Source organism: Leucopleurus acutus (assembly GCF_964270905.1).
Source record: "Leucopleurus acutus genome assembly, chromosome: X".
In the NCBI taxonomy this organism is placed as follows: domain Eukaryota; kingdom Metazoa; phylum Chordata; class Mammalia; order Artiodactyla; family Delphinidae; genus Leucopleurus; species Leucopleurus acutus.
In genome coordinates, this window is record NC_139148.1 from 131,887,846 (window position 1) to 131,913,130 (window position 25,285).

The 25,285-nt window shown below is 39.9% G+C and overlaps 1 protein-coding gene across 1 annotated transcript; it reads left to right on the forward strand.

Annotated features, from left to right (window-relative positions):
- Window positions 1-4,291: 4,291 nt before the first annotated feature.
- On the forward strand, window positions 4,292-13,909 carry SPRY3 (sprouty RTK signaling antagonist 3). Its single transcript, XM_082864807.1, has 2 exons — window positions 4,292-4,604; window positions 10,103-13,909. Exon 2 carries the CDS (start codon window positions 10,206-10,208, stop codon window positions 11,070-11,072), a length of 867 nt encoding a protein of 288 aa, XP_082720933.1. The 5' UTR covers window positions 4,292-4,604; window positions 10,103-10,205; the 3' UTR covers window positions 11,073-13,909.
- Window positions 13,910-25,285: the final 11,376 nt, after the last annotated feature.

Below are 25,285 nucleotides of genomic sequence, written 5' to 3' on the forward strand. Positions count from 1 at the left end.
TCCACAACCCCCTCAATACTGGATTACGTGTATTTCTTCTCTGCTCCCTTCCATAGCACTTATCATCCTTTATTACATTTGTGTATTTGATAGCTTTCCTACTAAATTACGAGCCACTTGAGAGTAGGGATTCATTTATTAATTATATATTAATTAATAATGTATGATTATTATATACAACTTAATATCTATATTAATACTATATAATTAATTCATTTATTTTATATATTAATTTATTACTATATCTTTACTCTGTGGTCCTATATTAAGGTAACAATGGAAACAACTGAGATTATTCAACCTTCTCACCTCTTAAGATGATACCTGTCAAAAATAATAATCATGTTAATGATCATTCATTCGTTCAACAATGCCTGCTATGAGCCACTCACTATCTAAGTGCTGGTGATTCAACAACTAAATTTCCTTCTTTCATGGACTTGTCATTCAAGTAGTAGGGAGAGATGTTTACTCTGTGCCAGATACTGTTCTAAGCATTTTACATGTTTTAATTCACTTAATTCTCACAACAACCCTAAGAGGTATATTGATAAATTGTACTGATTTTACAGTGAGAAACCGAGGCCCAAAGTGATTAAGTAACTTGGCCAAGGTTATACAACTGGTGAGTTGCAGACCTGATATTTGACTCAGGTCAACTCACTCCAGAACTTACACTCTTAACCACAGAACCCTTTTCTCATCTGCAAATCCCTTCAAGGATTTTTGCTCTAACTATTCTAAATTACTTAATATGCCTGAATATTCCATGTTGTTATATATTCCCTTGCCTTTGAATATCTTGTTCACACTTCCTGAAATGCCTCCCTAACCTATATCCTTTAGACCTTAGCCTAGAAGTCACTCGTTCTAGGAAAAACCTTGCTTAATCACTTCTCTCCCCAAAAGACCACCTTAGGTATCTGTCCTCTTCTTTATCATCCTTTATTATAATTTACTGTCTCCCATTCTAGAAAGTGATTTCTAGAAATTTTATTTGTGCTTTAGGCTGTTATGTTTCTAAAAGACTACTTGTAATTTCTTGATTTTTGATAGTATATCAGGATAGTACAGTTATATACAGAAATTGATGTTGAGACATTACAAAATTCACTATATGATACCTGACAACTTGTTTTACAAACTTGTTAGATTCAGTGTATTTCAGAAAATATGCTTTCTTAACTCTTTAGTTAATGGTGTGCTTGTTAGGAAATATATTTTGACAGATTCATTGAGTTGTCCAAGATCATACAGCTAGTTAGTGAGAGTGTTGGGCGCAGAAGTGAACACAGGTCTGCTGTTTCCCAATCCCAGGCCTTTTTTCTTTTTATAGGCACCTTGCTGACATTAATTCAATTCCAATTAAATTTGGAGATACTGTCTCAGCACAGATCAACCCATCTCTTCTAAAAGCCAGTGATTTCCAAAAAATAAATGAGTAACCTTAAAGGACACCAGAAAAATCACTCTTCCCTCCAAATATTGTCCTTACTAGTATGTTTTAGAAATATCTAAATTATAGTTTTATAGTGAATTAACCACATCATTCCACACTTTATAGCAACTAGTTGTTCAGATTATTTGTAACATGACAGTTAACTCAAAAAAGCTTTTGAAAGAAGGGAGAGTATATGTAACAGAGTATACTGAATAAGGAGGACAGGACATAGTTGAAAATGTAGAAATAAATTAGGGGATCAGTGAAAACTATCATAGGGCTTTAGAACATAAAGGAGTCTTAGTCAGGGAAGGATTTACAGAGAAATTAGGACCTGAAGGTAGAAAATGAATAAATATATGTAATTCATGTGGAGGATACACATGGTAAGCTGGACTGGTAGCCATGTGCATTGGTATCTGAAAAGAGTGAAACATTCAACTTGTCTTATGTTGAGGAGAGAAATGGCATGTATATAGTTGGAACAACTTGATTGACAGGCAAAGTAATTTAGACTTAGTGCTCTAGGAATTAGAAATAAGTTTTTGAACAAAGGAATAAAGTGTGAAAATAAGCCACATTTAAGGAAGGTATATATTTGGCGCATATCTGTTCAAATTTAAAGCTGGACTTAAAAAAATAATAGGATTAAAATCATCTCTTCCTTCTCCTACAGGCTACATTAGAGTGAGAACAATTTCTTAATACTCATATCTACTGTTCTTTGAGCACTTACTATATGCCAGACACATGATAAAACTTTTAAATGCAAGACCTTATTTAATGTATGAGAAATATCACAATCCTGTGAAGTAGGTACTCTTGCTACCTCCAGTTTAAAGATGAAGAAACAGGATCCCGAGAGGTGAATTGATTTTCCCAAAGTCAGATAGCTCACAGATTGAGGAGAAAAAATGTGAACCCTGATCTGTTTGACCTGAATCTAGTTAGTACAACTATTGCACTTAGCTGACATGCAACAAATACCTGTTGAATAAATGGGTGAATGAATATATCAGTAAATCTATCCTCTTCTGCAGATGACCCTACATATTAGCTTTAATGGTTTTCATGATCTTGATAAGCTTAGGTCAGTGTTAAAAGTAAGGAAGAGGTTTGAGCTACAAAAGAGAAGAATTTACATAGGAAAATCTCTTGACTGGAATTTCTGATTGCATAGAGATATGGTTTTGGTTAGAAATTATGTATATATATATATATATGTACACACAAACACACAGATATACATGTATATATGTATGTGTATGTGAGTGTGTGTGTAAACACGTACATACATACACTTCAACAGAACAGTTTGGATCACCTTTGACACACACGTACATGCACATGCAGACCCACATGCTTTCTTTTGTTTTCTTAACCCTCCTGAAAGGGTGTAAATAATAGAATGTCAGAGCTAGAAGGGACTTTAGCAATTGCCCAATCAGATGCCCTCATGTGAATGTAGAGATTGAGGCACTAGAGGGAAAGTAAATTGCAAAGGTCACACAAGGAGTTAGAGTAGATTAAGAATTTGAGTTTCCTAACTCACAGGTTTGTTTTACTTTGAACTGTCACCATTTACCATCTCAGTTTTATAGATGGGGTAACCAAAGTATCCTAAGAATGTTGATGGTCAAGCTCCTGCTACTTGTCCGTTGAAGCAGGACTTGAAATCAGATCTCTTTTATTTTAAATATGAGGCTTGTTTTCATTCAAGTGCTTCTGTCTGGATGCCCAGAAGGAAGACCTTTTCCTATTGAATTAAATAGTGGACTGAAGATAATTTCCAGAAACCTTTGTCCTTCACTTTAAGAGAAAATGGCCAAAGCTGCTTTATTTTCAGAAGGCTGGCAGTCCCAAGGAGGCTCCATGAAGGCAGGGATTTTGTCTTCCTGACTGAATCCACAATACCTAGCACAAAAGAAGGCACTCAAAAATATTTGTTGAATATATAACATACTTTCCCACGAAGGGAAAGTAATGGTCCCCCAATGGATGACGGATGGATAATCATTATTAGTGCTGAAAAAATGGGAATGACTGTGGAAAAGAGGAGGGAGAAACCGTTAAACAAAGGAGAAGCTCGGTGTCTCTTTAGCTGATTGAAGCTGCAATCACTCAGCAAGGGCTGAGTGGCTTGGTAGGACTGCGATTGGCAGAGATATTTAAATGAGGCCTCCTTAAAATTGTTACTCTCCACCCCACCCCCACTCCTCTTTAAATTCTGTTTCAGTCATTACCCAGGGACCGGATACAGAGATTCCTATGGGGAGTTCTAATGGGTCGATTCAATTTCAACGGGATGACGCCACTTAGCCAAGCATTAAGAGCTATAGCTCCGGGAAAGCAAACGAGGCGGGGGGGAGAAAGAGAGGCAGAAAGAGAGACTGTAACAAGGAGCAATAAATCCCTTCCCTCCCCTATAACCCATTCACAAGACCTCTAGAAAACGTCTACATTCACAAAACAGCTGGCTAGCTGAGCTGAACACACTGCAATCTCATCCCCCTTCCTCCCCCCACCACCGCGGCCCGCTCTCTGCAGATTATATACCAACACACCCTAAGCTATATAAATAATCACACACTAGCGGTATCTATTGCTCTGTTGAGATACCCTGTGTCTACAACTGCAGTTTCTGCTGCTTCGGTTCATCTGTCAGATTGGAGGAGGGGGGAGGAGGGAAGGGGGAGGGGAAGAGAAGGGGAAGGAAAACGCTGGAGGAGGGGAAAAAGAAGGAGGAGGAGAAGGGGGAGGAGAAAGAGGCGGAGGAGGAGGGGGAGGAGAAATAGGAGAAGGAGGAGGAGAAAGAAGAGGAGGAGGAGGAGGTGAACAACTTACCCCGCTGAGCTTTCTTTGGGGAATACGTGCATCACGGTTTAGATCTGCATGTAAAATCCATACAAAGTATCTGCCACTACAAGTCTGACTCTCCTCCCTACCCCGTTTGTTTTTTTTCTTTCTTTCCCTTTTCTCTGCTGTCAGAAAGACTGAAACAGAACTATCTCTGTTTCTGGCTCCACTGCCAGTGAAGGAGTTTTCATTCAGACTTTCCGAAGAGAGGTGGAGAAACCTAAAGACTCAGGAGAAGAAGAGGTCCTTTGAGCCAGATGGGGCATTAGTTCTGCTTTTCTCAGCATGGATAAGCCCTTTCTTCAAGGTAAGCTTAGAGATTAGCTCCTAAAGACCTCAGAATTCTTTCTATGAAATGCACAGATTGCCATTCATTCCAGTCATCGTGTGTGTGTGTCTGTGTGTGTGTGTCTGTGTGTGTGTGTTTGAGAGCGCGCGCGTGTCTGTGCACGCGCACAAGCGCAAGCGCATGGGTAGAATAAAATGAAAACCGTTTAACTGAGATTTAAATGAATCAGCTCTTGCAGAAAACTATCCGTATCGGAAATTTCTAAATCAAAGGAGAACTTCAAAATAACTCTTTTGTAGCCAAATGTCAATGCAATTTCTAGCCTGTTGACCTTTAAATGAATTTTGGTGCTTGCCTAAGCCCCTCATAGCGCAGCCTAACCACCCAAGCTGAGAACGTACGGAGAGCCCGTGCTGAGGCCAGTCTGGCTGCCCAGCGGGCATCCTGTCAGTGTACGGCTAGTCTGCTATTGGCTCAGAAGTCTGGGCTGTGCATCGTTCAGATTTCATCACATCACCTTGCCCTGGGTAGAAATGGCGCAAGCTGACACGGCATAACCCCCTACTTACATTGAGTCAGAGCAATGATTTAGAAATCTCTGGATCCATGCCTGGGTGTGTGTGCACATGTCTCTGTGTGGCATATGGAAATTTTGTCAAAAGTGAGAACCTGTGAGCATGTCTAGTTAGCCAATAGACATCTGATAGGACCTAGGGCAGTGGTTCACAGTCCCTTCCATTCGTGTAATTATAGTTACCACTCGCCTCTGTATGCTGCAAACCATGTTGGATGAACAGAAAACATACCTTGAACTCTTAGACAGAAAATCTATTTTGAAACGCAAACCATTGTTGCTTTTCTGGGTACATTAAAACCTCACTGTAACATAATGTGCTATCACATGAATTTGGATATACCAGGTGTTAAGTGATGTTCCCAACAAGTCAACTGCGTACATACATACAAAGAAGGCACAGGCTAGCTTTTTATCCACAAGGAAGTATTAATCTTGTTCCCTAAACCTCTAAATAAACATTTCGAAGACTTTATTTTAACATTGTATACATTTTGGCTTTTTTGTTCTGTTTTTAGGTCTCTCTAGCTGGGAAACAATCTAGTTAGCGATCTGAGTGACTTGGATTCAGAGTTGAGAAGTTGAGTTGTGAGGAAGTAAGGAACCTGAAGGAAAGGACACCAATTCTTCATGAAAGACTTTTGAGGCAGAGGAACGCAACCAACAAACCCAGCATAAAAATTTAGAGCATAAGGACAAGAAGGGGATTTAAAAACCTTCCTTTCATACCCCCCTCATTTTGCAGATGAAGAAACGGGCCTGGAACAGAAGTCACTTGCCCACAGTCACACAGAACTTAAGTTTCCTGTCTCTTATAAAAGGATTTGGGGTTTAAAGAAAGATTCCTACTTCTTAAATGAGCAACTAGCATTTTCTTCAGGATTAGAAGTGTGTGAATTCATTTGATATTACAAGTTTTTCTTGTATTGCTCCTATATCTTTAAAAACGCAGGCTCTTAAAACTGCAAGACTCTCTGGTTTGAAATAAACTGCTGTTGAGTCTTAATGAAACTGTGAAGGTAATGAATAGGACTAGGGTAACAAAGTGACAAGTTAAGAGTTAAATGTGGTGAGAACCTGGCAGCTCCAACAAGATGTATGTGGTAGGACGGAGGCCCAGTCAGTGGCTGAGAGGTTAGTAATGTAAACTATATACAACTTGGTATTTGTAAGGGGGGGAGTGCTTTGATAGAGATGCAAATGCTCTTGCACAGAGAGGGATTTTTAGAGAGCAGACTTTGGAACAGTAGAACTAAGAAAACACATAAAGCCATAGCAGAAATGCCCCCTATGTTTGCTTTCAGTTATTCTGAGAACGAGTGTATATAACAGCAGAGCACAGAAAAAAGCAACACACCCCAGAGCCGTTACACAGTAAGGTACAAAACAGCATTGAACCCATGGGACTAGGAGAAAACAGGAGCCAGGCTCTCCTTCTCTTCTCCCCTCTTCTTTGAAATCAAGATTGAGTCATGCTGTATCGGGAAGGATTTATCATAAAAATCAGAACACTCTTAAGGTGTTAGCATAGAAGGGCTTTAGATAGGAAAGTTTTCAACTTTAGTCTCAACATGGCAGATTTTAGGTTCCAGGGAGAAAATACATTTTTCTTTCATTAACAAACAGCATTTCTTGAATGGATTTACCTTTCTAGTCCCTAAGTTGGCATAAGAAAAGAAATTTCTGTTTAGGTTGAACATAGCAAATTTCAGGGCTACAGAAAAACTGTTGAGAAAGCTATGAGCACCTGGCCAGAGGGACTGAGATGGGAGTGGGTTTACAATGCATCATTCATTACTGCACAGGCACTACGTGACAGAAATCACTAGATCCCATCAACGTGCAGCCAAGACTTGTAATCACCTCGGCTCCTATTTAATAATATATGATATGTATATTCTCTCTCTCACTTAATAGAATACGGAATTCACCAGCAGCACAGTCAGTTTCTTAACTGTTGCTGCTCACAATGAATGGCCCTTTAATGAGTGGATTTCTGAATCATAAACGTGCTTGCAGTAGTAGTTTTTCGTCTAATCTATGTGCTGCAGCAGTCTCTTGTCTATTTGTTTCTCAACTTTTTTTCCCCTCTTACCTTCCCCTACAGTATCTATTTCAGTTCATCCTGTTAGCCAGATCGGAGTCAGCACATCCGGAATGGCAAACAATTTATTGTCATTCAATCCTGTTTTATCCTACTCAACACCCTGATTTTACCCAGGTCCTACTGCCCACCGTATTGCAGATCTTCCACAGTCCATTCTAGTAAAGATTTTACAGGGCAGGAAGAAACCTTCTGAGTTCATCCTGTTAATCCCCTTACCTGTAAGCAAAACAGTAGTACTTCATCATCCCAGACTGATGCCCAAAGCCTCATTTAATCATCCAAGCATCTCAACTCTTCAGTCTTGCAGCACTCTAATCAATATCCAAATACACCTTCTCAACCTAAACACCATATACCCTTCTGCTGCCAAGACAGGATCCCCTCGTGCCTCTGAGTTATTTGTATTATGACCTAGATTCCTCCAAGCATAGCTTTCAACCTTCTGGGCAAGTCCCTGAGATATCTAGTGACATCCTTGGGATCCCATATGATTATCTCCTGTAACATTAAGACCTAGTATGCCTTCCTTTGAGTCCTTGAGCTTTTGAATTTCCAGTCTGTTTGAATCTAATTTCCTTTGGGAAATCAGTGAGTCTAAAATGCATCTAGCATGTACGTTATTGTTTTTACAGTGTAAATGACTTGAAGAGCCCCACACATTATTTATCTGATCAATGGGGAATAAATTCATTTCTTATAAAATTATCAAAAGATTCTTCCCAATCCAAAGCTCCTACATCCACATACCCTGCAAGCCAGCTGAACAATGTGTCCTTGTTTATTTGGGTGTCCAGATGAAAACTACCTGTTTCTTTCTAATGCTGGGACTATGAGTCTTAACAAAGATACAGCAAAGGTAGAGGTGTAAGGCTTCAGGGGATTGTGAGTCCAAGTAGATAAAAGAGACAAACATGTTGCTTTTGAATGCCCAAGTAAACAAGGGCATGTTGCCCAGTTTACCCTCAAGGGCTGAAGATGTAGAAGGTATGGACGAAGAGAATTATTTTGTCAAATTGTTTAGTTATGTAATTACAGACCATAATAGGGAAGAGTCCCTCAAAATCACCTAGTCCATTCCTATAATTATATAGATACCGGAACTGAGGCCCAAACAAAGTAAGTGATTTGCCAAAGGTTACATGTTTGAGTCTTAGAATCTCCATAGTCTTTATCTGCATTCTCTTGTGCTGCATTAAATAACACTGAAACAAGTAGCTAAAAAGTGAAATTATAGTCAAACTGGTTCTTTGATGTGATGTGCCAGAAAAGTTATTTTTAACTAAATTAAATCTTCTTTTCAAAAAATGAACAGATGTAAATTCAACTAAATAAGTTTGCATGGGGATATAGCCTCGAAAGGCAATGAGTCTGATCATATTATTAGCCACTGAGTCCTTTATGAACTACGTCTTTTTTTTTTTCTTGCTATTGAACTTTGGGCACATTTCAGTGTCATGTTTGCTTGCTTATGGAAATCTAATCAAGCACTATCCTCTTTCACTTGTTCCTTTCTATTACTCATTCAAGCTTTCCATCCCATACAGTAGTGTGAGTAATCGATCTATTTTGAGGAGGCCTGAAGTCTGATGGATTTCAAATATATACTTTATTCATGCTAGTGTTTCCTAGGTCCTAATGCCCCCATGGTGACTCTTAGATTTTTGTTTAACTTTCCTTATGCACACCTCTTTTGGCTGTTCAGTCTTCCAGGTGGTGCAATACAGTAATCTACTGCTGGAAAAATATTTTCCTCATGGTCACCGTTATCAGTACTAGGCTCAATCAAATGCTTCAGGGAATGACCACCGAGCGCTTCCTGATTGTGGTACAATGAAGGCACAAGCATATATTTTCTAGATATTCAACTTGTCTGAAATTTGGTATAAAAACTGCTACTCTTTAAGAAAGCCAGTTTATTGTATAAGGTAAAGATAGAGAAAAGCAGTCCAAGCAGATTCTGCCTCATAAATCCCATCAATATAGACTTGACTTAGGGCGGTAAAAAGTACAATTATAGGTGATATTTGAAATGATTCAGGGCTCATCTTCTGTGGTTCCCCCATCCCCAGGTTATTCCTATGTATACAAAAGTTTGATTCTGAAGCCATGCTGCCATTTAGAAAGAATTACCTCCTCAGTAAGTTAAAGCAGCTTATAAAATGAGGAGAACAGCAAGATGATTAGTCTTGACTTTCTTACCCCCTTGGGAAGCCTTTTTTCCTATTATTCTACAGATAGCCTAATTTCTGCCATCTGTGTCTCTGCCATACCTCTGCTATTACTGCAACTTGCTTGCTTGCCTGTATTCATTGAATCAAGCTTGTCCTTTATCATCTGTTTATTTGTGCTTATAAATTTCACCGAAAGGAAAATTTTGCTTGAGAATATATATATACATATATATGTATATGTATATATGCAACTTCTCATGGAAGGCTTTTGAGGCTTTCTCTTTTACATCAGTGTTGCTTTAGGAAGTGACCTTTGCATTTGAAATTAGGTTCCATTTTTATAAGAACTTTGATGCTGAAGGCCTAGATTTCTTGGTTAGCAAAGCTCTTAATGAGCGAAATGCTCCTGTGACCCTAGTCGTATGATGGGCTACTACAGGAATCCATAATCAGATCTTTGCTCCCAATGTGCTTTATAGTCCGGATGAGATAACCAGACTTGCCCGTAAAGAAGTAGGTGAGGTCAATTACAGAATAGAGGAGTAACATGAAGACTAAAGTGATTTAAGGTAGTGGTGGTGATGGGGCCCGAGGTTTGTTGGTTCCCTGCAAAGTACTCATGCCTGTGTGTTCTCATTCATTGTTTCTATTCCCTCTCTCCTAGGATTTTCTGATGCGCCCTAAGATCCATGTAACTACAAGGGCTCTTTATCACCACAAGTGCCACCCTGACCCAAAACCACTCAGAACTCAAGAATCAAGGCAAAATGGATGCCACAGTGACAGATGATTTCCAACAAATCCTGCCTATTGAACAGCTGCGCTCTACTCACGCGAGCAATGATTATGTGGACCGTCCTCCAGTCCCCTGTAAACAGGCCCTCTCCAGCCCTTCCCTTATCATGCAAACCCACAAATCTGATTGGTCCCTGGCTACCATGCCTACTGCTCTCCCACGCAGTCTCAGCCAGTGCCATCAATTGCAGCCCTTGCCTCAGCATCTGAGCCAATCTAGCATTGCCAGCTCAATGTCCCATAGCACCACTGCCTCTGATCAAAGGCTCTTGGCCAGCATTACGCCCTCACCTTCAGGCCAGTCCATCATCCGAACCCAGCCTGGAACAGGAGCCCACCCAAAGGCTGATGGTGCTCTGAAGGGAGAAGCTGAGCAATCTGCCGTGCACCCCAGTGAGCACCTCTTCATCTGCGAGGAGTGTGGGCGCTGCAAATGTGTCCTCTGTACGGCAGCTCGCCCTCTCCCCTCCTTCTGGCTGTGCAACCAGCGTTGCCTTTGCTCCGCTGAGAGCCTCCTCGATTATGGCACTTGTCTCTGCTGCGTTAAGGGCCTCTTCTACCACTGTTCTACTGATGATGAAGACAACTGCGCTGATGAGCCCTGCTCCTGTGGGCCTGGCTCTTGCTTCGTCCGCTGGGCAGCCATGAGCCTCATCTCCCTCTTCTTACCCTGCCTGTGCTGCTACCTGCCTACCCGTGGATGCCTCCATCTGTGCCAGCAGGGCTATGATAGTCTTAGGCGACCAGGCTGCCGCTGTAAAAGGCACACCAACACGGTGTGCAGAAAAATCTCTTCTGGTAGCGCGCCCTTCCCCAAGGCCCAGGAGAAGTCTGTATGACCTTCCCACAAGAGGGATCCAGTGCTTTCTCCTTCTAGGCCCCGTCAATAAAGCATAGGCCTCATCTTTGAAGAAGGGGAGGAGGAGTAAAGTAGCCAAGCCAAAGTTAGGGCTCACCAATTTTGTTCCTGCAGTGTCAGGGGAATGGTCAAGTACATCCTGGTGCAGGATGCCTTGCTCTTTCTCACAGTATCTATCCCACTCCTCTTCAGTCTTTTTACACCCACCATCTCAGCCCTTATGGCTGTCATGGCATATTCAGGTGATATATAAGCATGAGATTTGGACACTGAGGGCTGACAGAGCCAGCAACGTGGAGGTTTAGGGGCTCCCCAACGTAGTAGCTCTCGATGCAGGCTCTGAGTGTCACTCTGCTTTCCACAGTGCCTTTGGAAGCTTTCTTCTTAGATGGTTTTCACAGGTCCACGTGGAACGGTGTTCAGTATTCCAGGGAATCTGACCCCTTCTCCGTCTACCGCCCCTCTGGTCTTTAGTCTTTTTCTCATTTTCTCCTCTTCTTGCATTACTCTGTTCTGTTCTCATTCCCACTCCATTCTCACCCTCTCTACTTTTACTTTTCCTCTCTTTTCTTTCTCTCTCTCTGCTTTCTTCTCCTTCCCTCCCTTTCTCTCAGACTAATCCTTTCTCTGCCTGTATTTCTGTCTTGTTTGATCTGATCTTTGTCTCCTTCTACCTGTCCCTCTTTCTCTCTCTAACACGTCAAAAAGTGCTGTTTTTCCGTAGGTGTTTCCTTTGACGCCAAACTTTGCTGTTATACTATTTACTAATTTTTATTGAGGGAAATTGATTACTGTAATGAACTTATCACTAGCAATAGTGTGTGTGCACTCATAACCACACTCGCCAGTTTATGAGCATATGAGGCAAACTTATCTTACATTTCCAGGTTTAATTAGTTGAAGTTTTACTCCCTTTCCCAATAATCAACTTACAGTACTGACAGATTCCACTAGCATGCTGAGTAGGATAGTAAATCAGGATGCTCATAACTTTGTATGTCTGACCCAAGTGCCAAAGGCAGACGTGCTTTATAGCTAAATGAACAAAGCAAAGGATATTACAGAGGTCTGTTCTCTCTTAGAAGCTAACTGCCCTGAGACTGCATGGCTCAGGCCTTAATAATGGACATAAAAAGTCATAAAACTTTAGAGCTGGAAGGATCTTAACTGTTAATCTAGTTCAATGCCCTTATTTTACAGATGGGAAAACTGAGGCCTGGAAATAGGAAGGGAACTGCCCAAGGCTACACACTGAGTTAATAGAGTTGGGCCTGGCATACAGGTCTTGTGACTCTTGGTTCAGTATTCTCTATTAACAATGACAGAAAGCCATTCCCATTCAATTTTCAGGAATCATGCCAAGCTAGTGTGGTGGTCTTTATGTGGGGCACAGTGGGTAGCTAACTTTCAGGTGTCAAGGCTGCCCCCAGTGGACATCACCTTTGGCTCTGTCACCTTGTAGAAGCTCAAGTGTGCAAGAGAAAAGCTCAAGGAAGCCCTAATCAAGCTGCATCTTCGCCCTTTGCTACACACTGTGCTTGCTCCTGGCTTTGTCTGCAGTGGCAGCTGCCTGAGACCTACATTTCAGCAACAGTGGAAAACTGAGATGAAAGATGTGTAATGCAGAGAACTGACTTCTCTCCTATGAAATACCAAGAGCTTGTGCTGTGAATCCCCTTCAATGGGAAAAGGCTGCAGTGGTGATAGCAGGCTCCTAAGGACTGCTGCTGAAAGATGCAAGAATTAGATACAGCTTCCCTCTGTAAGTGAATCCAAAATTCACTACAGAATTCAAAGATTGAGGGCACTTGCTTGAAATCAAGGTGCTCCGACTCAGTTTAAGACTTCCAGACTCTAGCTTTATATATCATCATCTCTTTTAAAGTGTGCATGGGTATGTATTACAGGGTGGAAAGGTGGGGAGAAATGTATAGTCATACACAGGGGGAAGAAGAAGGGAACATCCACGTCCCCTTGTCGGCTATATACTATAGGAATACGTGCCACTCAGTCTTTGTTGGTTCTGAATCTCCCTGAAGTGTACTGACATTTGGGCTGCAGAGACCCTCACCTTCTCTTTCACCTCCTCTTCTAGAATTGCTTTGCTCTATTTTTGTATATATAAATATGTCATGACGATTATTAATAATGTTAATGATATCGCTGCAAATGGTGCCACATGCAAGGTTTGGCTTCTTGGAACATTTATAACCCGAACCAGTACCTGCCACCTCTCATGTTGCTTTCAAGTCCTTCCATTTAAGTAACTTCTTTTTACCTTACAAGTCTGCCTGATTGACCTTTGAACTTAGCCACCCCTAAAAGCTGTGCCCGGTTTTCTGGGTCAAGCTGGATGGTGATGAGTAGCAACACACACTTCTCTTCGCTTCTGCCTGAAATTTGCTTAAAGCTGAGATAAGTAAGGATTCTGACACTAGTGCATTGTTCCTGGAGCTAAAGTTATTCTATGGATGTTTGCTGATTAGTTTCAGGACCCAAAACAACACAAGTCCCTCCTCCTTGATAGCTCCTTCATATCTCAATCCTGCAGTCCTTACTCAGGCAAATTGTGCACTGCCAGAGGCTCTGGGCTCTGCCCTGGGCTCTGCCACACACCCAAAGGAGCTCTTCTCAGTGTATTTCTAAATGGCCTTACACTTGGTAGAAGAAACTGAACGGTTACGCCAATGCAGTTGCAGTCTGCAATCTGCTGAGTCAGGGCTCTCATTTGTGTCCAAGTTGGCCTGATATGGACTGCATCTGGTTTACGTATAGATGGGTCCTGTTGGGGTATGCGCACAGACATGTGAGTGTGCATATATATCCCCTCTGTGATATATATATATATATATATATATATATATATATATATATTACATATATATATGTAAATATATATCCACACATCTCTATATATTTTAATGTATTGCACATGTATATTTAAAATATATATGAAAGAACTCTAAATCCTGCAGAGAGGCTCTGTTTTCATTATTTTTCTACTTTGTGTCATGTACTGTATAAACAGGAATATTTAGAGGATGTTTCCTGCTTAGCATTTTTTTGCAGTTAAATCATCTGTTACCCCCTAAATCTACTGCTTTCCACATATTGGTCCCTTGATACATTTCATATGGCTTTAGCCAAAAGTTTGTTGTTGTTGTTGTTCCAGCCCATCTTTCCTCATCACAACAGCTATAATAAATGTAGTGAGCACTTACATAGTGCTTACTATGTGCTAAGCACTATTTTAAGCACATCACCTATATTAGCTCATTTAATCCTCACGGCAACTCTGCAATGTATGCACTATTATGATTGCCATGTTACAAATGAGAAAACTGAAGTACAGAGGGGCTAAGTGACTTGTCAAAGGTAACAAAGCTTGTAAATGCTGGAACTAAGATTTGAACCTAGGCTGTCTGACTCCAGAGTCCATGGTCCAGAGTCAGGTATAGAAGTCCAGAGCGTAATATAAACCCCTGTGGTATAACAAGCCTCAAACGGTGAATGGTTCTGTCCCTAACTCCAGTCCACCTGCAGCCTAAGAGTTGAAACAAACATGCTACTATGTTAGGAGTGAAGCAATAGTTACAGACATCATATTATTAGCTGTCTTGCTTCCCAAGATGGTGGCATTACACACTTCTCCACTTTTCCCTTTGAAAACATGTTTGCAGCCAGTTACCGTTTCTCAATCAGCTTATGGTATGGAGCCAGTAGAGAAATTTTTTTACTTTGCCAGAGAGGGTAAGAGTTTACTTGGCCTTCTCTTTAAGGGCCCAGGAAATCTAATTCAATTTCTTTCTGAAGAAAGTAGAACTAAATCTATGTTTGGCACTTGAGATTGGTTGGAGCTGTTAACATTCAAGCTCATTGATTATATTGAGTGCATTTTGCTGATTCAAATGTAAGTAATCCACTGATGTCCATTGGTCAGTATACCACCTTACCTCTTCCCATCACCTACTTCACACAGACATTATTTCAGAGCCAGAAAGACCCTTAAAGAACATCTATTCCAACATCAACATTTTATAGTTGGAGGAAAAGATGCACAAAGAGAGAAAATAACCTGCCAAAGTCACACAGTTATAAGTTAGGGTGGAATTATGACAATTCCAGATTTCCTAGTTGCCAGATTCCCTGGTCTGAGTTTCTTAGAAAATAGAGCTTGAAGCAAGAGCTTATGTGAAATCCCAAGGAAGTAGGAGCAAGGAAAAAGAGGTAGGGAAGGAGGGAGAATAACCTGTTTCATGACAAGCTAACTTCTCAATCTCTTACGATAGGCCATACTGTATCTCAGCCCATCTGCGTGAGGAAAGGGGAAGAATTCAACTCCTATCTCCCATCTCATTAGTCAAATACGTTCCCTGTGGAAAATTAGCTCCCCTGCACTTTTGGGTAATGCATGTGTGGGTGCCCAGGCATGTACCTTGGCATCTTAAGCCTCAGCAGCAATGGGGTAGCATTACAGACAGCAAGGCAAGTGTGCGTATAAAGGGAGACATATGAACTTAAACTGGTACACTAGGCTGGTGCTTTTCCCTTACATCTTTATTCACTTTCATCCAAAGTGAGTTAGAGATAGCCTACAATTTTTAAAGTATGTAAGGCTTTATTGTGGTGCTCAGAAACATACGAAATTTGCCTTCCTAAACCTATATATTCCCCGACTTGTTTTTAAGGACTTCTTTCTGCATGGAAATGAAGTTCCTAGTTCAACCAGAGAAGTAACAATCTAGGCCCATATCCTTATCTTGACCCTTAAAGCAGTGTTGCTGCTTTCAAAGGCCAGAATGAACAAGACACACAGCTTTCAAGGAAAGACATCTTGCGAGTGACGCTGCTCATTGTTGTTTAGGGATCTTTCTGTCATTACAATCAAAGTGATGTATGTTGCTCCCACATATATTTGCTGGCCAGTTCCCTGTAAAAGAAGGGGGTAATCCTGACACACAAGTTGTCATTCTCCAACTATTAAAGCAATCCTTTTGGCTGTACTAGATAATGGTCATGTCTCTGATAATAAAAGACACAGATGACAAGGATTAGGAAACCCCCAAGTCCTTGAAGAACTGACCAACACTGCTGTTGCCAGTCACTAAGGAAAGAAAACAGAGATAATCCTTCAGGTGAACACCCTAGTTTTATTAATACAGGGCTTTAACCTCAAGTCACCTGTATGTTCTGTTGTGATAAGATGAGGTGACCCGTAAATGCATCCTAAGGGCTCATTTTGAACCTATGTCCTAAGGCCTAAACTACGGGAGACTGAATGACGCCCTTGGCCCCTTCCTCCTAGTCCACACTTTAATCTTAGCCCTCAAAGTCTTACCACTCTGGTGACAAAAAGAAACACTAAAAGGGAAAGGAACACTAATTTTTATAATATCAGAAATTAGTTGGCTTAATTTTACTCTGTAAAAGTTTTAAAGGATCCCCTTCCAATGGGTGTTAAGGCCTCCCAATAAGGAGAAGGCTCCAGGCCCATCGTAATACATAAGGTATACTGAAGGAAAAAGAGAAAAAAGTAGTGTGAAGTAATACTGTATGTAGGTCCAGAAAGAAAAACAAATGTTAAGAAAAAGCTATGTGAAAGAAAAAAGCTCTGTAATCAGTTTGTTTCTCTCATCCAAAACTCCATTTTATTAACCTCTTGGCTCTGTTGTATATTTAAACTCCTTTTTGTCCTTGACTTGTAGCAGCATTCGTTTTTTTTTTCAAACTCCTACAACACTTCCACTGGAATGATTGTGTGTGTGTGTGTGTGTGTGTGTGTGTGTGTGTGTGAGAGAGAGAGAGAGAGAGAGAGAGAGAGAGAGAGAGAGAGAGAGGGAGAGATGGATAGAGCCTTGAGCTCTCCCCTAGAGGTTCAGAGTTAGGGTATGTACTCTAAAACTTTCAGCCTTTCAAACTCCCTTCCAGGACATGTCCCCATAGTACTTGGATCTTATACTAAATGACAAAGTTTCTCTCCTTTAGAGAGAAATGCCAGACTGGATTTGTGGCTTTACCTGGATTGGCTTCTTGGTGGTGTGGAAATTACAGTAACCTGAAACCAATTAAATCAGGATCTTTGGAGGTGAGGCTGAGGAATGGATTTTTTAAAAAAGCTTCCAGGTGTTTATAATACACAAACAGGGTTGAGAAAGCTCAGTCACCTCGTTCTATAAATTCAGATACTGAGGTTCAGAGAGGGGAAACGACTCACTCATAAATACACAGTGAGTTAGGGACAAAGTTAGGAATGTGAGAATCCAGGTCTGCTGACTCCTGGGCCAAAGTTTTTGTCTTTATATTATGCTGCTTTTCTCTACCCTGTGCCCTCTCTGGATCTTTGCTTTCCTCATCTGTAAAATGAAGATAATAAAGCCTAGAGATTTTGTGAGAGTCATTAAAGTAGAAGCATCTTTTAATGTACAAGGTTCTGCACAAATGCAAAGGAATTTTATACTTGAGGGAATTAATGTACAACACATACGTGAGGCTGAATGTCTAAAACAACATAATGAAAGTTTTAAAAAAAGTTTAATCCATCAATCATTTGGGTGTTGTGACTACCTGATAACATGTATGAAGACTGAACACTTGTGTAGGTTTTCTGTACCTTTAAACTAAACTTGGCCTCAGTGACAATCAAAGAAATTAGGAGCTGAGGACAGAGGTCATTCTTTTATTTCTCTTTCCCTCACTGGGATAGGGATTAAAAGAAATATAAAAGCAAAGGGATATTTGGACTTCTCATACTTGGTCAATTACAATGTGACCTTAGAACTGAACTAGCCTAGCGTTTCTATGGGACTTGTAGATCCCATTCCTGGGGTCTTTCAGGGGTTGGAGGGAAGGGGGTCAAAAAAAGGACATCTCTTCTGAAAGGCAGTATGCATAAAAAGCCAGCAGGGAGGGCTGCCCATTAGGAGGAGCTACTGCTATAGAAGCCAGAAAGGAGGGAAGTGGCTTTCTGATTTGGCTCATTTGAGGAAGTAGATTATTTGGGGATCTATAACCGCAAGGAACATGTTTCCTGAACTCCAGGGCCCCGGAACAGAGTATCCAGACCCATTCCTGTCCTTCCATTCCAGATATTAGGAATTTCCAGAGGGGGCCACTTCTGTTCTCCTAGGAGTCATATATCTGGCTACTTGTTTATTTGGTAAAAATGGAATTCTGTACCATTTATAGAATGGACTTCTTGTGTCTTCCTCATTTTGAAAGTATAATACACATTCTTAATTCATCATTAATTTTTGCCAATGCCTTTTAAGTATTTATTTGAAAGTTATTTTAAAATATGAAAATATATTTATTTAACAAAGCACTCCTTTATCCTTAGTTGAGCCATGCTAACAAATTAAAAACAAGCCATGATCAAACTGTTTCTATGTGTCACATTACAAGCTAAATTTAAAAACCTATTTAGTAAATATATCCTCATTTCATCTTGAAATGCCTCCTTTTTAAGCGGGAGGTAGACATGGAATTAGTGGGAAGCAAGAGGCCTTAAAAGTATAGTGATGGGCACTTATAATCTAGACCTGCCTTAGGCAGGGCTTACCTTTCAGGTAGTTAAGAGGTGATGAGCTATACTCAATCAGGAAAAACTGAGTCGTTAGAGGCCATGTTTCAGTAGTCTATGATTTCCTGGAAAATATAATCCAAAAAACTCCTTGCTAATAACTACACTGCCAATAAAGTGCTTGTACTTTGCCTGATAACAATTAACACAAGAGCCTAAGATGAGCTGCATAAAATAGCATGTGGACCAAATGAGAAAGCAGACTGTAGTTCTAAAGGAAGGATCAAATTTGCTTGTGGTGTCAGCCATAGGCATTAATTGTAGGGACATTGAAATCTATTTCAACAGAACTTCAAATAAACATAATGGAGACTGGACCTGAGAAGGTGAAAAAGGGTAATTACTGCATAAGAGGTTAGAGCACAGCCTGAAGTTCAGAAGCAACACTGAATTTAGAATCAGAAGATAAATGTAATAACACACAAGACAGTATGAGATGGAGGAGCCAGTCTTGATGAGTTTCATCCAAACGATTTATAGACGGCTCCACCATGTGCTAGGCATCTTTAGTAAGTTACTTAGGCTTTCTGTGCCTGGTTTGAAACTCAGGAAACATGACTCTGAAAACTGTGCTCTTAACTACTACGATCTACTTCTTATAGTATAAAAATGGCTATATGAGTAGAGTCATACTATGTCCCAATTTGCCCAGGACAGTCTCAGTTAATACCTGTGTCTCAGAATATTTAATAGTGTCCTCTTACATTCTGAGAACTTATCTTGACATGACTTGTATATAATACATAATGGTATATTTAATTTGCTAACTTTGATAAAATCATTGCATGAAAAGAGATCAGGATAATTTTAGTGTTGGCCCTTCTCTCATATTATCCTCAAGCATCATCCAAAATTGAGCCCTCCCACAATTTTTAAATTTGTCACCACCCACCTCAAGTCCTTTTTGCCCAGCTTACATTCCCTGGTCTTTCACAACAACACCGCCGACCCTCTCTCCCCCTAGCACACCCCTAGCCTAACAAAATCTGAATCTTAGTTAAATATAACCACCTATTCCACATTTTAATCTAAACAGATGAATGTAGTTGGAGAAAAACACACAATCACAAATTTCAAGTGGGCCCTCAGTACCACCAGACAATTTCTACTTTGTTTCTCCCTTCAGTTTATTTTCCAACTCTTAAAAAAGGCTATCTCACCCTTCTCTTTCATCATACCTCCAATACCTCCACCTCCTCCATACTTCCACTCCCAACTTGTGACCTTGCCACATATCATTGAGAAAATAGGGTATTCCCTCTTGAACCCACTCCAGCCAGCCTTTTGAACCCACCTTGCACTGAAATAACTCTTGTCAATGTCACCAATGATTCTACCTTGCTAAATCCAATGGTCAATTCTCAGTCTTCATCTTATTCACCCAATCAGCAGCATTTGTCCCACCTGATCATGCACTCTGACTTAGCTCCTCCTCCCCCAAATCCTAGCAGAGCCTGAGGCAAGGACTTACATGTAGTTTATTGGGGGAGGTGATTCAGGAAACAAGAGAAGAGGACTAAGAATGAACCAAGTAGGGATGGGTATGTTCAAGGGTATGTTATTAATGTGTTTACTACTGAAGGCAACTGTGGATTATTCCCACTGAGGACTCTCTTTGGTGCTGTGTGGAATGTGCCTCAGAATTTTCCACCAGACACAGAAGAGTGTTTATCCATCAGATTTCATCTCCCATTGACCAAGGGTAATCCTAGAGGGTGTTAACTCACTGGCACTTGCAGGTTTGTTCATGACCTAGAATCACTGAGCAGGCTCCTGCAGATGTCCGTCCCATCTGGTGGTAGCAGAGAAGCCCCAAGGCAGAAAGCAATAGTGTGAGATACAGCTGAATGAGGTAGCGTCAAGCTACCCCTGCACACAGCAGCTGCAATACTGTCCTGAACAAAAGGTGGTCCAGGAGAATGTGAAATGAGGCACAAAAGATGTTTGACACACTCTCTTTTTTGGGGGTGGGGGGTGGGGTACGCGGGCCTCTCACCGTTGTGGCCCCTTCCGTTGCGGAGCACAGGCTCCAGACGTGCAGGCTCAGCGGCTATGGCTCACGGGCCCAGTTGCTCCGCGGCACGTGGGATCCTCCCGGACCGGGGCACGAACCCGCGTCCCCTGCATGGGCAGGTGGACTCTCAACCACTGCGCCACCAGGGAAGCCCCACGCGCTCTCTTTCTTGAAACACATTCTTTACTGGCATCCAGCACACCACACTCTCCTAATTCTCTTCTTATCGCATTGATGTCTCCTTCTCCAAGTTCTTTAATGGTTCTTTCTCAACTCCCTGAACACTAAATATTAGAGTGCCTAAGGTTTCAGTTCTTAGTCCTCTTCTCTTCTCTATCTAGACTCACTCTCTTGGTGATCTCGTCTACTCTCCTGGATTTAAACACCACTTATATACTCATATGTATCTTTTTAGTTAGTGATTTCATTTCCTTCGGATAAAAACCCAGGAGTGGTATTGCTGGATCATATGGTAGTTCTATGTTTAATTTTTTGAGGAACCTCCATACTGTTTTCCATAATGGCTGTGCCAACTTACATAGCCACCAACAATATACAAGGATTCCCATACTGCACATCCTTGCAACACTTGTTATCTTTTGTGATTTTGATAATAGGCATTCTAACAGGTGTGAGATGATATTTCATTGTGGTTTTATTTGTGTTTCCCTTATTGTTAGTGATGTTAAGTACCTGTTCATATACCTGTTGGCCATTTGTATGTCTTCTTTTGAGAAATGTCTATTCAGGTTCTTGGCCCATTTTTTAATTGGGTTATTGGGGTGTTTTTGCTATTGAGTAGTGAGCGCCTTATATTTTTTGGATTTTAACTGCTTATCAGATGTATGTTTTGCAAATATTTTCTCCCATTCCACTTCTCCCCTCTCTTCACTCTGTTGATTGATTCCTTTGCTGTGCAGAAGATTTTTGGTCTGATGCAATCCCACTTGTCTGTTTTTGCTTTTGTTGCCTGTGCTTTTGATGTCATATTCCCAAAAAATCATATTAAATTTCTGGCTGCTTTGCTTGCCACAGCCAGTATCAAGATCTCAAGCTAGCTGTTATATTGGACTTCCCTGATAGTTTTCCATGTTCAGTTCTAAATCAGGACTACTTCCTCCAGCAGTGAAGCTGCTGTTCCTTATGACCTGCCTCATCTCTGGAGAATTACCATGGCATGGAGCTGGAGGTGGGTATGGGAGTATCCCCAGCCTGAAATGCCTCAGGCTCCCATTGTTCTTACTGAGGTTTAGCAATTTTTCTTGAATAGACTCTTCTCAATTTGTTTTATGCCTTTGGCTAATTTACAGAGTTCTGTAATGGTAGTTTTTGAAAATTTTGTCCAATTTTATTTTTTTTAGGGGAATTGTCAAGGTCCTCACTCAGAATTTCCAGAAGTCCCGCCCCAAATCATTGATTTTTTACCTTTCTTCTTTTTTAATATAATCATTGAAGTTTTAAATTTCCAAATAAGTACTGCTGTAGCTGTAGACCTATGAATTTTGATGTGTTGCATTTATCAATCGGTTCTAAATATTTTATAATATCTTCTTTGACTCATGGGTCATTTAGAAGTGTGTTGATTCATATCCAAGTAACTGAGGTTTTTCTAGATATCTTTAAATTATTGTTTTGTAATTTAATGTTGTTTTGGTCAAAGAATGATCTCTATGCTTTCAATTTCTTTCCATTTATTGAGACTTACTTATTTTATGGCCCACCATATGGTTCTTCTCTATGAATACTTTCACATGTAGTTGAAATAATGTGTATTTTGCTGTTTTGGGATGGAATGTTCTATAAATATAAATATAAATTGGATCAAACTGGCAATTAGTGTTGTTCAGGTGTTTCATATACTTCCTAATTTTCTGTCTGTATGTTCTATCAATTACTGAAAGAAGTATGTTGACATTTCTAACACTAGTTATAACTTAACTATTTCTCCTTTCATTTATGTCAGATTTTGCTTTATGTATATTCAGTCTCTGTTTTTAGGTGCATATACATTTAGGATTGTTATGTCTTCTTGGAGAATTGACCCCTTTATCATTATGTAGTCTCATGTTCAACCTGAAAATGTACCTTGTTATGAAGTCTACATCATCTGATGTTAGTATAGCTACTTGATCTTTCTTTTGTATAGTATTTTACTTTTAACCAATGTCTTTATATTTAAGGTTGTTTTCTTTTGTGCACATATAGTTTCTTATATATGCATATTTTTATTCTACCTGACAATTTCTTTTTGTTGTAATTTTTAGGCCATTTACATTTAATGTAATAATTAAGGCTGTTGATGTAATTCTGCTTTCTTGCTGTTTGTTTTCAATTTGTTGCATCAATTATTTGTTCCTTTTTGTCTCTCTCTCTTTTTTGCCTTTGGTGATGAGGATTTTTTAAAAATTTGCAATACATCTCCTTTATTGGCTTATTAACTTTACCTCTTAATTTATTAATATTATTATTTTTTACCATTTTCCCTAGGGTTGACAATATACATCTTTGACTAATCAGTGTCTGCCTTCAAGTACATTAAACTTTCAGGTTCAGCATAAGAGTCTTACCACAGTATACTTCCATTTTCGTCCTTCCATTCTTTGTGTTATTGTTGTTATAGGTTATAATTTCAAAATACATTGCTATTGTTTCAATTATCTTTTAAAATTTATTTTTAATCTACACAAGTAAAATTTATACTTTTTGATGTATAATTTTTTGAGTTGTGACAAATGCATAAAATCATATAACCACCAGAGTTCCAACTGCTCTAAATCCTTATTAACTTGGTATTGTTACTTATTAACTTGGTATTGTTACTTAAAAATGTTTTTAGCCACTCAAACAGGTATATTAATGGTATCTCATTGTGGTTTTCATTGTGTCCATGTTTTACTTTAAATTATTGAGCATATTTTAATATTTATAATACTTGTTTAAGGTATTTGTCTACTGATTACATCATCTCTATCATCTCTATCATTTCTGCATCTATTTCTATTCCACCATTTTCCTCCTTGCATGAGTAACATTTGCATGCCTGGTAATTTTTCATTGTACGTTATACTATGTGCATTAATATTTTTGGACAATGGACTTTGTTGTCTTTTTTAGAGTGCTAAAGTTTGGTGAACAGTTATTATTTTTGTATCAAGGTGATTTCTTTGAGATTTATTAAATTCTTCTAGGGAAGGTTTTCTGATTTTCTTTATGACTAATTTAGTAAGGTGTGACACTTGGGGTCTCTACAGAATGTCCCAACATTTATCTGAGGTATCGTTACTCTGGCTTGACAGAACTCAAATAGCTCTCAGCTTTGTGTGAGTTCTGGGTAGTTGTTATTGAATTTGCTTAATGGGGTTTCATCGTATATGTGCATGGATTAATATCCAGCCAAAGGCTTAAGAAAACCCCTATGCAGATTTTTGGGGATCTTTTTCTGACTAGTTCTCCCCTCTTCAGTTATCCAACCCCAAAATTCCAGCATCCCAAGTATCCTCAAACTCAATTCTCTGTCTTAACTCAGAAAGACAGATGTGCTCTGCTTGGGATTCTTCTCTCAGCACCATGGTCCAGAAGGTGTCTCCAAACACAAAACAATCATAGGGCCTACCTCATTTGTTTTCCTTCCCTCAGGGGTCACAATCTTTGCTCCTCCTTTCTAATGTCTGAAAAATGTCATTGCATATATGTTGTCCACCTATTTTTTAAACATCTTTATTGGAGTATAATTGCTTTACAATGGTGTGTTAGTTTCTGCTTTATAACAAAGTGAATCAGTTATACATATACATATGTTCCCATATCTCTTCCCTCTTGCATGTCCCTCCCTCCCACCCTCCCTATCCCACCCCTCTAGGTGGTCACAAAGCACTGAGCTGATCTCCCTGTGCTATGTGGCTGCTTCCCACTAGCTATCTATTTTACGTTTGGTAGTGTATATATGTCCATGCCACTCTCTCACTTTGTCATAGCTTACCCTTCCCCCTCCCCGTATCCTCAAGTCCATTCTCTAGTAGGTCTGTGTCTTTATTCCCTTCTTACCCCTAGGTTCTTCATGATTTTTTAAATTTTTTTTCTTAAATTCCATATATATGTGTTAGCATACAGTATTTGTTTTTCTCTTTCTTACTTACTTCACTCTGTATGACAGACTCTAGGTCCATCCACCTCACTACAAATAACTCAATTTTGTTTCTTTTTATGGCTGAGTAATATTCCATTGTATGTATGTGCCACATCTTCTTTATCCATTCATCCGATGATGGACACTTAGGTTGCTTCCATCTTCTGGCTATTGTAAATAGAGCTGCAATGAACATTTTGGTACATGGCTCTTTTTGAATTATGGTTTTCTCAGGGTATATGCCCAGTAGTGGGATTGCTGGGTCGTATGGTAGTTCTATTTGTAGTTTTTTAAGGAACCTCCATACTGTTCTCCATAGTGGCTGTATCAACTTACATTCCCACCAGCAGTGCAAGAGGGTTCCGTTTTCTCCACACTCTCTCCAGCATTCATTGTTTCTAGATTTTTTGATGATGGCCATTCTGACCAGTGTGAGATGATATCTCCTTGTAGTTTTTTTTTTTCTTTTTCGGT

Bases quoted from the DNA above. Each gene is read 5' to 3' on its own strand.
- SPRY3 (XM_082864807.1), top strand. From the start codon at position 10,206: ATGGATGCCACAGTGACAGATGATTTCCAACAAATCCTGCCTATTGAA.